Source organism: Columba livia, chromosome 5, assembly GCF_036013475.1.
Source record: "Columba livia isolate bColLiv1 breed racing homer chromosome 5, bColLiv1.pat.W.v2, whole genome shotgun sequence".
Classification (NCBI taxonomy): domain Eukaryota; kingdom Metazoa; phylum Chordata; class Aves; order Columbiformes; family Columbidae; genus Columba; species Columba livia.
The window spans coordinates 34,773,732-34,788,613 of record NC_088606.1 but is presented as its reverse complement, the minus strand read 5'-3'; the positions used below and the strand labels follow the sequence as shown (position 1 = coordinate 34,788,613).

At 36.3% G+C, this 14,882-nt stretch overlaps 2 protein-coding genes across 11 annotated transcripts in view; one reads left to right on the top strand and one right to left on the bottom strand.

Annotated features, from left to right (window-relative positions):
• The window catches only part of AVEN (apoptosis and caspase activation inhibitor), a 101,117-nt gene extending 88,713 nt beyond the window's left edge, over positions 1-12,404 (top strand). For all 3 annotated transcript variants that reach the window (XM_065064243.1, XM_065064244.1, XM_021287354.2), the window contains exons 3-6: positions 7,346-7,416; positions 9,036-9,131; positions 10,631-10,991; positions 11,951-12,404. In XM_065064243.1, coding sequence (XP_064920315.1) covers positions 7,346-7,416; positions 9,036-9,131; positions 10,631-10,991; positions 11,951-12,063 — 641 coding nt within the window. In that variant the 3' untranslated portion in view covers positions 12,064-12,404. The remainder of the gene's footprint in view (positions 1-7,345; positions 7,417-9,035; positions 9,132-10,630; positions 10,992-11,950) is intronic.
• A 74-nt stretch (positions 12,405-12,478) lies between these two features.
• RYR3 (ryanodine receptor 3) overlaps positions 12,479-14,882 on the bottom strand; it is a 243,915-nt gene continuing 241,511 nt past the window's right edge. For all 8 annotated transcript variants that reach the window (XM_065064236.1, XM_065064235.1, XM_065064238.1 and 5 more), the window contains 2 exons: positions 14,206-14,257; positions 12,479-13,402 (listed from right to left, as the gene is read on the bottom strand). In XM_065064236.1, coding sequence (XP_064920308.1) covers positions 13,307-13,402; positions 14,206-14,257 — 148 coding nt within the window. In that variant the 3' untranslated portion in view covers positions 12,479-13,306. The remainder of the gene's footprint in view (positions 13,403-14,205; positions 14,258-14,882) is intronic.

Below are 14,882 nucleotides of genomic sequence, written 5' to 3'. Positions count from 1 at the left end.
AGCTGTTTAATTTAAGGTTGTTTCTCTTCAATTAGACCCAAGAGTCCACCTGGAGACACCTGAGGTAAGGCACCTGAACATGATCCGTGATATGCTACTTTCCCAAATACCTGCAACAATTTATGTCCCAGGGACTTCCTGAGCCAGATGTAGAATCTTTGTATTTGAAAATATTTATCTTATATCCCTCCTTACATCTGTGGAAGCTTGTGGCATCCGCACCGTCTGATGGCCTCAATTTATAAAGATTTGCTACTTTTTGTTTTGAATGCATTCTCTGCTGGCTTCATTTGATGCCTCTAGGTCTTCTTCGGGAAGAGACAATGAGCAGTGAGTCCTTTTCTGCTCTTTTTATGCCTTTTTAGATCTCTGTCATGTTCCCTGGGCTCCTCTCTCTTGGCTTAAGTTACTAAATTTCTCATACAGGAAACCAAGACTGCACAGTGTTCAAGATAGTAATACATGATAGGGATGTAATGGTGTTCTGTGTGTTGTTCACGGTTGCTTTTTTAATAGTTCCAAAAAGTTTCTTTCTTTGAGCACTGTAGAGCACTGAGATTCTGATTCTGGATGGTGTTGGTCAGCTCTGAATTTATTTTGTACATGAAATTAAAATTACAGCATTTTGCATTTTTGGCATTGAGTTTCATCTGCCATTTTAAAATCTACTTTCTCGATCTTGTGAAGTTCTTATGACATTCTCCACAGCCTACTTTCATCTACACTAACATGACAAGCTCAGTATCATCAGCAAACTTTATTACTTCATTTTTCTCATCTTTTTTTCTCTTCTCTTTTAATTGAGTGAAGAAGTTAAACAGATGTGACCCCAGAGAACTGCAGTGGTGGTTGTTTTTAATGTAAAAATTGATAATTAACTCATTTTCTTCCTACTTTTAGGGAATTATATATTCATATAAAGCCTCCTTTTTGCTGCTCTGAAGTCTTGGGTGGAAAAGGGAGTGGGACGTCAGTGAAAGCTTTTGGAAACACATGTAAATTACAACAGCTAGATTTTGCTTATGTGCATGATTTTTTTTTGCTTCTTTCCAGAAATCATCTTAGATCATGCAGCAGAATTTTCCTTTTCAAATGCCATGTTGACTCTTCCCTCAAATATTATATTTATCCACATATCCATTAAATTTCTTAGAGTTTCTACCAATTTGTCCAACAAGCACATGGAACTGGTATTGCACTGTCCTCCTCGGTCTTCCTTTCAGTGCTCCTGGTATTTCTGTGTTGTCATTTAACTTCTGGAAGCAATAAAGGCTTCAAAGGCATTCCACTTTCTTAGTCACCTGGTGTTCATGCAGAAGCATGTGTACCACTGTTTGTTTTTCTGACCCTCTTCAAGTGTCATTTTATTTGTACTGTATTCCTGTTTTGACTCTTGTTAACCTCTGCTTTTAATATGAAAAAATGATTTTCTTTTTTTAAAGAAACGTTGTTCTTTGGCACTTCTTGGTTTCACCCTGATCCTCATTTTAAAAACTGGCATCTGACTGTGATTTCAATAGGCTGCAGTTCCCCTATATGCTACACTAGTTCTGTTCTTCCTGAATAGACACTCCTTGTTCCAGAAGCAGCACTAGTTTCTAAAGATTCTTCCTTCTTACTCATTTATCTGCAACACGCTTTACATTTTGAGGACGGCGTTTAAGCCTTGATCCTGCTGTTTGGTCAAATTCACGTATTTACTTTTCAAATTGTAACTAGTAGTACTAGTGTAGTTGTGTCAAGGAATTAATTTATGGTATTGTTCTTTTTTTGAATTTGATTACAAATATGCTTTATAGTTTGCAGTGCAGGCTGCAAATATCTTTGACGTCTGAATGTTTGCACAGAGCTCAGGAATTTTGTACTGGTATCAGTAGAAGAGTGTAATTTAAAATATTTTCTTAGCTATGTGTGTTCTGCTGGTAATTAGAATCGTTATGCTGAGCCATTGCATAAACCTTCTGGAGTTTGTACTCCATGGCTGTGTGACCTACTGTTGAGCAGCAGAACAGGGAGAAAAGTAGCTTGTGCTAAAGCATTTGTGGTGAAGGCATGTTGTTTGGAAATACCTGTCGTGTTCTTCATAAAAGACAGACTTTGCAGTGACTTGTGATATATTGATCTTAATAATGTCTGAATAAAATTAATAGATGTTGAGTTCTTACAGGGTCTTTATCTGTTGTTTTCGTATTCTCATATTCTGAAAATTGCTATTACTCAATCTATGCTCGTGGCAAATTGCATGAGTAGAACATTGCAGCCTTAGTCATAGGAAAAGATGATAGTTACAGTGTGTGCTCTATCAAAGTAGAGGAATTAAAAAGGCAGAAGTGGAAATTAGTGATGTTATTAGAGCTGCTATGAAGAGTCTTTGGAATCTTTGTGTCTTCCAGAAGTCTGTTTCTCAGTATTATAGTCTACCTCATTGTGGGAGAATTAGTGTATCTGGATGATTGTGTTTATGATGTGTATAAAAATCATTCATATAAAACCTTTGCAGAATGTACATTTCCTAGTTTTGGAAGAATACTTATCATGAATTTGTGTATATGTAAGTCTCCTTCCGAAGGAGAAAAAAAGGAAAGCTATTAGGTGTCCTATAAAAGGAAATCTTCAGCAGTATTTATCCAAAGAGATTTTTATATGAAATAAGCATTAATTGTAGATAGACAATTAATGTGCATATTATATATAAAAGTAGATGAATATAAAATTATATATATAAATCGCACTATGTGGAAACACTGTGCAAGGAGAAAAGATACCTTTTCGTTCTGATGATGTTCAAAAACACCCAGTCTGTGGTTCTTACTATTTCCAGGCTGTTCTCAAAATCTTCTAGTTAGAGCAAGCTATGGCATGGATGGGTACGAATTCTTCCTCATGCTATTTTCTCCAGTTTGAGAAAGATTAACTCACACCTAATCAATCCCCAAAGACTGGTAAGCTTTAGTTTTCTTGTTGTGCTCATAAGTTAGCTCAAAATTCATTTCTTAGTAGATGCTTGCCTTTTCTTTCGTCTATAGATTTCTGTCTTCTCTTGCACCTCCTGCATGAAGTTGTGCGCTATTAAGAGGGAAAGAATATGTTGCTTATATTCCTCAAGAGAGTTGGTCAGTCTTATATAAACTATTGATGTTGGATAAAATTTCCAGCATCATTCATGCCTAAACTACAATCCAGATTGTTTTTCCCTGCAGAAAAAATGTTAGCTTGGAGGATTTGGTTCTTATTTCACCTTGAAAAGAAAGTGTTTCTTCCTGCATTATTGCAGCTTACGAAGAAGACTGGTGGAACAGGCAGGTAGCTTGTTTTGATATTACATCCTTCATAAATAGTGATGAACTGGGGATCAATACAGAGAGTAAAGGGATCTTTTGCAAGTTAAACTTGCAGAATTGCTTAAAATCTATTCTAAAGATGGACTTTCGTTGGAGAGAATCTTCTCAGTTTCGTAACTCAAGAAGAACTTTGAATAGGGTAGTAGATAGAGGGTGCTTTTGAGATACTTTATGTTAGGTTAACTTCCTGAAGGTAACTAAGTTGTAGTTTTCTGTTGTGGTTTATTTGGTTCAGCTGCATTCTGCCATCATAAATGTATTGCATAGTCTTTAGCTGAGCAAACAGGCTCGTACACAGAGGCTTGAATTCCCAAAATAATGTAAATGGGAGATGAACAAAGGTTGGAAAACCTCAGAATTATCAAATTATGAAAATTATTGGTGCTTATTTAGGAGAAGGTAACTTCTGATTAAAAAGTGGGTCCAGACTCTCATATTTGCCCTGGTGGTGCTCCGCTGCAGTCACGTCAGTCTTAGAAGGATCCCGTTACATTGATTCTTTGTTCCCCTCTCTAATGCAAAAATCTCTAAGTAGAATATTTTTCCTGTCTTCAGTAATGTTTTATGTATTTTGTTTTTAATGAGAGGGTTAAAATAAATAAAGTCACTCCACTGATATGTCTGTTTTCCTACTGAAAACCACTTTTTCCCCATTTTTTTCAATTTGTAGACTCATAATTTCACAGATTGGAAATTATTTGTTACAGATTATAGGTAGGATTTGTTTGATTCTGTTATTCGGTGAATATTTGTATGAAGACACAATTGGGCTAATGAGACTATGAAATATGTTATATTTAAATCAATTGATTTAGCTTTAAAATATATTAAAGTGTTAGGAAAGCATGGTGCTTTAGATCTGCTGTTCTTTCGTAATAAAGTTACAATTTATACAATGAACAATATTAAGGCTTATTATGAATGTTACCAGGGACAGTGTGTGAGGTTTACTTGAATGCATTATTTTTAGCTACTCTGTAGGTGAAGACCAAGTGATATTTGTAAGTAACATAAAAACTATTCACGTGAATAAAAGTATTTTTTATGTTGGAAGGAACTTGGAGTCATTGCAAAACGTTTGATTAGTATTCATGGCATAAAAGGAAGTTATTTTCAGGGTAAAGGAATTTGTGAAAAGATAATTGGTTAGACCAACATTCTCATTAACCTAATTTGCATTAAATGTGCTACTGTGAATTGTAGTTATTGCTTTTCCATTTGAAAGGCATGCTTTGTTAACTGATTTAAAGAGCCTAGTTAAACTGCAGTTTAAGTCATAGCCTTTAATTCAGCAATACAATATGAAAGTGAGGATCTGTTATTACCAACTTTGTGAGTGTGGAGAATCATAAACCAGTTCTTGATCCCAGAGGATTTTCCTGATGAAATGGGTTTGTTTAGCTGCTTTGCATCTGGTCATTCTCAGATACCAAAACATTTGATTAATCCCTTAGTTTAATCTTGCTCCTTTGTAAGAGCAGAGGAAACTCTAATTTCCTCTGTCACAGCATGAGAAATAGTTGAAGGAGTCTTGGGGATATTGGATGAAAAAACTTATGCCTTTTTTTCTAATGGTATGAAGACTTTGAGGATCACTTGGTTTAACTATTTTTCAATGAAACTTCTTTGTTTCTAAACAGATCCTTTAAAATATGAGCTGTTAAAACATCAATTAATTTGCACATTTTCATACCCATTTTAAAATCATGAGACTGAAGAATGAATTTGGATTTCTTTCATTTTCAGCTTCAGTTATTACTCGTTAACAGTATTTTAGATGTTTTGAAACACAGAGCTTTATTTACTGTTGTGCTGTGCACAATGAGGAAGGCAGCACATTTGTCAGCAGTGAGTCAACTTTGAGTGCGCCAGCGAAGTATTTTCATCTGCTGATGGGTACAGGAACAAAGGATCTTATTTTCCCATACTGCTGAGCGTACCCAGCGGTCATGGAACTTGGTGTTTGTGAATTGTATGAACTAAACATTTACAAAATTAGGCTGCTTCTTAGATAACTAAATGTTAACTTGAGCGCTTAGTTTTAATTATTTGCACTTACGCTGTTTGACTTCGGTTGTTTTAAGATGGTAATATCTGGAGGAGTTGAATGTAAACCAAAGACTCGCTGGTCAGGTAAGGCTGGATGTCAACCCCATAATGCTGAACAATATTGGATAAGCCTAATGGAAATAGGGAGATGCAAATTCAAGCTGAACATGGTAATGGTCATAAATACCTATATAAAAGCTCATCTGAGAAGGTCAGTTTCTTCCTGGAATGGTTCTGAAGATGACGATGATGAACATGTCAGGCACACAGTATGATTAGTATATGCATCTGCATCAGTTACGTGAGTGCATTGCGTACCCAAGGAGCATACATGAAATGCAATGATTTAGAAACGCACTTTAAATGTTAAAAAAAAAAAAAAAAAAAAAACAAGAAAACATGGCCAATTAATTTTACATTCCAACTTGGAGATAGCTGGGGCTTCCTTTTGTGTTGTTTGGCAAAGAAGCATGCCAATTTTGGTACTTACTCATTCTGTTTGCAAAACAGAAGCTGGCCGATGGTTGTAATATTGAGTAGAACTGCCGAAAGGCTGATCTCCCTCAGCTTTTGGTACAAGCAGACAATGGAAAAGAAACCAGTTTTGGGGACAGCATATTATATGTTGAGACTTTGTATAAGGACTAAGAGCATGATTTGGGAATTGTCAGAGGTGTGATGGGCAGGCAGGAAACTGAGAACCACATGGAAGTTAAATGCTCAGTTGTTGGTAGTGTCATAGAAAACTTCCTGTAGCCCATGTGGAAAGAATGAGCTGTTGCTTCTCAGCTACCTGCTGGACTGAAGCCTAGTGACTTACAAGCGGTCTGCAACTCTCAGGATCAAATTTCATCTCCTTCACATAACAATTCAACAGTGTTGTGGTGTGGTCGTGGTGGTTCTGGTGTGTGGTTGGGTTTGTGTGTGGGTGGTGGTGGTTGGTTTGTTTGTTTGTTTTTAATAGAGCTGCTGAAACCGCTCTTTGTTCTCAAACGGCATGGTCAAGAAGGTGGATGTCCCACACTCTGCATCAGGAACATCTTTGCTCTCTGGTACTCTAGACCTTTGGCTGTCATCTTGCAACCCTAATCTTTCAGGTTTTGTCTGTTGTATACCTTACTAATTTTTCTGAGTGCCTAGAATTGTTGTGTGGTGGTTTTTTGTTGGGTTGGTTGGTTGTGTTTTTTCAGTGAATAAACTCAGAGGAATGTATTTCACATGGTACTGCCATAGAAATGCCACATCTAGAACAAAATAATAAGCCAAGTCCCCTTTGTAGTAAGAGGAAGTTGCTTGTGTCTTAGAGGAACATGGTAGGAGGTTAGAAGATCCTGTGTAACTGATGTTACTTATGTAGCTTAATTAGCCCTATATAAAGTTTATTTTAATTCAGTCCCTTATGCATATGGTGTTTAGGGATCAGTGAGTTTTTTTGATGGCGTGCTGAAGTAGGGACGAGTTCATGGAAGAGAGAGTCTGGGGAATTTAGCTACCAGACAACAAGAAATCTTTACTTGGTCTGTACAGACTGATTTTTGGGATATTTATAATCCATTTTGAGAGATTTGCATGGTGATAGAGAAGGTCTATCTATAGCACATTCAGAGCTGTTAATGAAAAATGTACTCTGTGAATACTGTACATATTCGACTTTGCAATGAAAATATTGCTTGTTAATATGGTACCTACAGCCTCCACATTCAATTTTGAATTTGTTGCACTTTTTCAGTACTGTTTTGCAAATAGGAAATAGAAAATTATTTCTATAGTACTTTGGCTTAAAGTTTAATATTTTGAGTACAAGCAGCACTGAAGTTAAATGCAAATTTTTTTAAGACATAATTTTTATTGATTGAATTTATTTCTTGGGAACTTTGGAGAGAGCTGCTTGGTTTTGGTTCGTTTGTTGTTTTGTTTGTTTGTTTTTTAATATTTTTTCTGTTTCTTTTCTGTAGGAGATTCCTTTACCCAGTTCCGATTTGCTGATGAGAAAGAATGGGATAGAGAAAGCATATGCCATAAGCAGGTAACAGAATTATCATTCAAATGAGTTTGTATGGATGATCCCCTGCAAAGAATACCTAGGCAGTTGTGCTTTCAACAACGAATTGTTTAATAACACCCTTTGTTTTGTATATGTTTTTTTCATTTATCTCTAATGCTGGAGGCTCTTGGATCTTATCCTTTTTTTTTTTCCCCGCAATGAAAAATAATGAAAGCAGCAGGGTAGATTTTTAAGTAGCGTCGGAAGAAAAGTACAAGCAAATCTATCTACTGAAGGGAAAATAAGGGTAACTGTGCTCTTGAAACATACATATATATTCAAATTTTTAAAGTTTGCAATTTATTTCCTAAATTATTGACAAGAATTATTCCCTGGGAAGTGAAATTTAAAGGTACATTAAAGTTGCAAAGTCAAATTAAAATGAGCTAATAAAATCAAGTGCAGCATTTGTTTAAACCATCATATATTTGTTCAGTGAAAAACAGTCTTTCAATGACTGTGTATTTTTTTCTTATCAGTTCCTCCTGCTCCCAGTGTGTAGGATGTCAATATCCAGAATATTAACGTCTTGATAATTTCCTCATAGACTTGTCATTTAGGTGATTTGAAAGCATCAATTAGTTTCTGAATGGCTATAGCCCTTGTAAGCAGAGTGAAGGATGTTGCCAGTGGATTTCACAAATACTCTTCAGGCTGCCCATGACGTAACTGTGCAGTTCTGGTCCCACACTCTTGCTCGCCATGAACTGGTGGTGTGTTGGGTGGGCACATTCTTCTGCCCCTGTCCCTACCAAGCTGTAGGCATTTGTCCTGCCTCCTCCAAATCAGTTGCTTCAGACTCTTTACTGAGTCTCACTGATCTTACATCAGTTTGAAAGAGTTTACTGCACTGGCCACCATTGCTCATCCTTTAATTTCTTATTTTAGTCCAGGAGCCTGGCCCAGATGGTTTCACGGCGTTATCTAATTTTTCATGTTGTCTCTGGTCTTCAACCTGTTCTCTCCTTTTTGTTTCTGACCATCTTTCTTTCCCCTGAAAGCTGGATCAGAGTATAATTTTCATTCTAGATACACTTTGCCAAATTCTTTGCCTTTGCCTCTTGGCGCACCTGTCTCAAGTTCTTCGCCTGTCTATACATTATGTACAAGAAGCTATTACAGAATTGTAAACCGAAGTGATTACAATGAAACAAAATAAAGCAGAAAAGGCATAAAAATAGTTGCAGAATAACTAGATATTTCCTAGGAAGTAGGCTTCACAGATTCAAAGATGTTTGCGTTGGAAAAGCCTGTTATGTCATTGTCAACTTGCAGAACTGTTTCCTACTTTGGATTTTCAAGGCGTTGTCTAAGGAACGTTCCATATATACCTTGTTTAAAACTTCGTCCTCTGTTTTTAAACCTTTAAGTGATACTTTGCATTGTGGGTGTTTATATGGTAATTTAGCCAAACTGCTTTGAAACTCTAATTTAAAACTACAAATTCCTGCTATTATTGCAGATGTCTTTTAGATGCTGTGTATTCATTAGATTGTTCTTCACATTCCTTGAATGTGTGGAACAGGAGAATGTAATAGATTATTCACTGTTAGTTAATTTTTTTTTAATACATGTGTACTGTGTGTTGAACTACGTTTCAGTTCTCTGCGCTTTCTGTTGACTGCCAGTCACTGGTCCAGGCCCTTCAGGAATTGCCTCTACACCTGAGGCTGAATGTAGCTGCTGAACTCGTGCAGGTAATGCTGTGATATGCTATAAATATTTTAAGTTAAATAATCTATGCAAGAATGATTACTTTAAACTTGGTTTTCAAACATAAGTTGGATGTATTTTATAATTAAATACATTTCTTGAGACTGGCATGTCGAATGGCAGGTAATGCAGGATACCCCTTTGCCAGCACTGTCTGTGACTTGTTGGCTTTAAACAAAATGCTTCGATGTGCAGCACATGAGATTTGAAGGCAGGTATCTGTGTGTTTGACATGGAATGACTGCACTGGGTTGTCTATTTGCTTCTCTTGTTAGCAGCTGTTAAAAGCTTGCAGCAAAATTCTGAAATTGCTTTCCCGTTCTTTTCTGTTCATTATTTTAATTAATTGTGATATATTCTTCTAAATAGCCAATATCAACATAAATGTTTATTCCATGAATGAAACTTGCATCTGTGTTAGAACAGGTAGAACTGTCAATCAAACAGGTGAAGAAAATGCATTTATGCTCTGGTGAAGAAAAAGAAAGGCAAGAGAATTTTAAGAAAACAATGTTTATTCAGACTGTAAAAAAGAAAATACTCATAAGCGCAAATGAACCAACGAAACTTGAGTGTAAAAGCGAAGTTCTTAAAAAAAGATCTACCTGCTCAATCAAGGCAAAGAAACATGACCCTTACAGAAGAAATTTTACTTCTGTTTGGAGTTGCACAAAGTGCTTTGGTGACTGACACAACTGTGCTGTTTCTCAGGAGAGCTCAAATATGTCTGCAGATGTGGTGTCTAAGAGACTCTGCAAATAAATGTTACTTTCAAATACAATTTTCTTCTTAAAAGTTAAAGACCATGACTAGAACTCTTATCAGGGTTATAAAGCATGTGTTATGACATTTAATCTTTCTCTTGTAATTCTGGCTGGTGATGTGGTCATAAGATATGCTGCAGTGTTACAAATGCCGGGGCATCCTGATAAAATCAGAATGTGTTCCGTAGTTAACTAATGAGTTGCCATTTCTTGTTTCACTTTATGATAATGTTTTGTAATTTGGTAACATTTTTCAAAATATACAGCTATATACTATAACTAAATGACTTTCAGTGACCTATAATACAGTGTGCTTTCAAGAATGGCATTTTGGAGAGAAGATGTAACATGGCATAAAATTCCTAGCCAAATTATGACTTGAGTAATTCAAAAATTCAGACTATTGATGGGATTTCATTACAGAACTAAAGAAAAGTAACTCTCCAGGAAGTGTTTGTGAAATAAAGGAACTTGTTGATATAGCATTCAATCTCATCTTCCATAATGAGGGATAAAAGGACTTTGTATTTTGTAGTTGTTTCTGTACAAGCATTATCAAGATAACTTTAGTTTACATTTACTTCTGAATTACATTCTGCTGAAACTCATTGTACCTTCTTAAGTGATCAAATGCAGGAAATATGAATTACAATCCAAATTAGAATGGTGAAAGTGGGGTTACTCATTAGAAAGACTCAAGTTCGTTCTTGTACTCTTAGGCATCAACACCCGTAGAGCTCCCACAGATGAAGTCTAAAATCATTGAAGACGGCAAGAGGAGGGAGCTGCTGTTCCGACAGTCTCTGCCTCAACGTGAAACCGTGCTGGCCTCTCATCCTGTTGGTGATTCTGTTGCTCCATCAGAGCCTGGAAGTAAAAATGCTCCTAGGACAAGTGCAGGAGAACCATTTCATGGAGCTCATCCACCATCAGTGCAAGAGACTGACCATTTGGATGAAGAACTAGATATTCTCCTAAATCTAGATGCTCCCATTGATACAGAAAACAGACCGGTGTCAGGAGCATTATCCTACAACATAGCAACTGAGAAAGAGCTGAAAATGGATCATAAGGAAAATGGTAAGGTTTCTCTTCTCCTCAGCATGCCCTTATTTAATTTCCATTTCTGTTTTGCTGATGTTTCTGAACTCTCAATTAGCCAGTCATCAAACAGTACTGCTGTCATTACCTCTGTCATACTGCCTTTCATTTATCTGGGGTTGTTCTCTGACCCATTTGTTCCTTTTCAATTTTAACTCCCCACTGAACTAAAGTTTCACCATTGTCAGTTCATTTTAAGTATTAAGAGAAATTCTTCTGCAGAACAGCATTGGTCTTAAGATTCAGCAATATTTTAAATTAAAAAAAATAAATGCACTGCTGGAGAATTTTAGTGAAAGGAAGATAAAGTTTTTATGTAACACTATCAGGCCTTAGTTCACTGTGCTAATAGTATACAGAAGACTCAACAGCTCTTTCTGATGGCTTGTTATAAATCCTGTTTTCACACTTTACTATTATTGATTTAAAAAAAAAATCAATTTAGTACAGAAACAAAACATATACATTTTTATACTTCAGAAAAATTGGCAAACCCTTTTGTTTGCATTCCTAGCAGTTATACTAGCGTTTGTCAGTTATGATGGAGGTGGTTTGCTGTTTCTCCCCAGTCTACAATGCTGTAAAGTAATTTTTAGCATGTCTGATTTTTTGTGTATGATTTTCCTCTGCAGCGGGCAGGACTGTGAACAGAGAAGGCGGGGGGGTGGTCATATAGAACCTGCTGCAGCCCAGGCCCTGCCTCCTTCAATCAGACAGAAGCCACATTGCTCTGGTTGAGCTCATCAAGCTGCCTCTTTTTATTTATTTATTTATTTATTTATTAATTGTTGCTACTGTTTTTGGAATATGACTTGCTGTACTTCAAGACAGAGATTAAATAGAGTCAGTTGTACATTAAAAGGCAAAATTATCTGGGACAAAGAGCTGGTATGGAATTGTTTCTAGATACTCAATTCTGTTCTTTTCACTTTTTCTAGACCCTTTAAAACTAGACATGCCGGAAGACAAGGGTACAGCATCACAACAGAGTACATCTAAAAACGTTACTGAGGAAGAGCTTGAAGACTGGCTGGACAGCATGATTTCCTGAAGCTCAAATTTCTTATATGAATAGTTGAATATAGCAAACATTAAGTAGGAAGTTCAATCTTCCTTTATCTTCTCATTATTTTCTTTATCTTTTCACTTTGTTCAGTGTACAAATAGCTGGTTTTCTTTGCTAGCACCTAAATTCTGTGCAACCAAAATTCATTTAGATGCGACTGAAAATTGTTTAAGACTAATATTCTTACAGAGGTATAAAATTTATGATTAAATTAATTAGGGGTTTCTTCGCTAATGATGCATGCCACAGCACATGAAGAGCACATTTATTTCAGCTTGTACTTGCTATACGTAGTCCTTAAAATAAAGCTATGAATGAACAATGAATACGTGTATTTTTAGTCACCATCCTCACGCCACATCTCCATATTGTAGAAGAATGAGAAAGAAGACAGCAAAGGTAATATTTGGTTTATAATACTTTATTGCAGTGGGCACTTTTTATTAGAAGAAAAAATGCATAATCCTAGTAACTTCTACTTGCAGGTGACCATCGAGCATTGTTTAGTTTTGGCCTAAGATTTTAATTGTATTCATTTTGAAACAGTGTATGTCCTTTAACAGCAGCATCTAATAAGCTGTTATTGAAGGTAGTATATAAACAAACTTCAAGTGTAATTTCATACAGAAAGACAGACAAGCAATAATGGATCTGTTCATCGAACACTAACACAAAAAGTTTGCATAGCTATGTCTACAGAGGTTTTAAGGCACTTAATGTTTCAAGGTTGACAAAGTGTTTGAAAATGTGATCTTTGCTTTAAGCATTTCAAGCTGTATCTTAATACATTCACTAGCAAATACTGGGGGGGGGGAAAACTGAACAGCAGTTAGTTAAAGTATCTTTTCTGAGGCATGGCCTCTGATGTTCAAGTTCTTAAATGTCTAATGTGCAATTAAGACACCTTTTAGCCCTTTCAAGTGTACTGCCAAACACTGGATTAACGATGTGGTTAAGAAGCTGTTATAATTTCAGACCGTGTTTGAACTGGAAGGCTTAAGTTCATCTGGCATAGTTTTTTCTTTTCTCATTAAAGTTCCAACAGAAGACCTGTTCATATACGGTAGGTACAAAAAACTTATGAAATAGTGTCAAGTTGTATATATGTCTTGAAGTGTAAAGACGTTTAAAGCAAATACAAGCCGTGAAATTACACAATGAGAATAAAGGAAGTTTTTTTGTATACTAGATCTTAACAGTTCATCGATAAATTATTTCTTTTGTGATATTAGCCAAGTTGATCCTCATACTGTTTCCGGAAGCAGTCCCCTGCTGGGAAGAAATCCCAGCATCTTTCTTGGTACATCTTCCACACAAATGACTCCTAAAAATGATAAAGAGTATTTATTTCAACAGACACCTTGCAGTGAGTGCTCTAGAGAAACTTCTACCAGGAACCAGGTACAGGGCCTGTTACTACAGAGCAGAACTGTGAAGACATTGAAACTCAAGAACATTTGTGAAAATGTTGTTCTGCACTTTTCTTGATTCAGTACTACTGACATTTAAGCCCTATTAGAAAAATTGTGTAAGTGTAAATTTCAGTCTAGTTATATCAGAGCAAACGTGTCCACAATCTGTATATATAAAATGTGGTTTAGTTTGCTTGGAAAACATTGAAGGATAAGGTACTTCTGTAGTGCTTGCTTAACAGCTGCTTATTTGAAAGAAGATAGATATATTCCATCCTATTTATTTTCCTATTTATTTACATTTAGGGCCTAACAACACTAAACATAACATACACACATCCATACACCTATATACCTATACTTTTATATATATATGTATGTGTGTGTGTGGATTTAGGCTATAGTAACTACTTAGTCTTTTGGGAATAAACTACAACTGTTATATTTCAGGGTTTCATTTCAGAGATAAGATGACAGTAAGGTTACTAGTAACTGACTTCTGACAGTTCAGTGCTGGGCAGAACAATACACTTCTGCAGCTCATCCCCTCCCTGGTTTTTTTAACCCTTCATTTTCTTTTACATGCAGAAGACGTGCATCATCTCCTCTCCTTGGTGGTACATCAGTTCCACCTTGTGGTACACAACTACAAGGCTGGAGAAGATAAAAAAACTGCACTATAATCTTAAGAAAAAATACATAATTTTCTACTCACCTGACCAGTATGCTCAGTTTCATCCTTGTTAATGAGATACATTAAAAAGAACCTGAAACAAGCACATAACGTGGGTATTAATGCAGAAAAGGTAACATCTCTGCCTAACCTCTCCTCGACTGGGGTAATGTGAGGGAGATTACACCAAGCAGCAAAGTAAGGATATTATTATATTAGGTGTCTAAATTGCCTATGTTAAAGGAGAAAAGTTTTTCCTCCACCACGTCTGTGGAAGTGTGAACAGATGTAAAATCTGTGGAAGCAGCAAAATGTGATTTAGCATTTTCTTCATTTCAGTGCTAGGAGCAATACCTGGGTTAGGCATATGCCAACATACACATATGCAACATACACATATGTTCCACCATCTCACCTTGGAAGAAGTTACTATGGAGACTGTGCAAGAAGTCAGAAGTGTGACAAACACTCAGCTGCACCAAGATTTTCAAATGCTTAATGCCATACAGCTCATAAGCTGAGCCTATGTGAACTACCTGGGCTCACCCAAACATGGAGAGTTTGAAGGGATGAGGACAGCTGTTGAGCACTAGCCATGGTCCGTTTAAATGTAACACAACTCTTGGTCAGCCACGTTTCATGCAGTGTATTCGGAATTAAACTTGGTATGTGCTTTCATTGTAAAGTAAGGACTTTAATTAGAGAAATGTTAAAGGCAA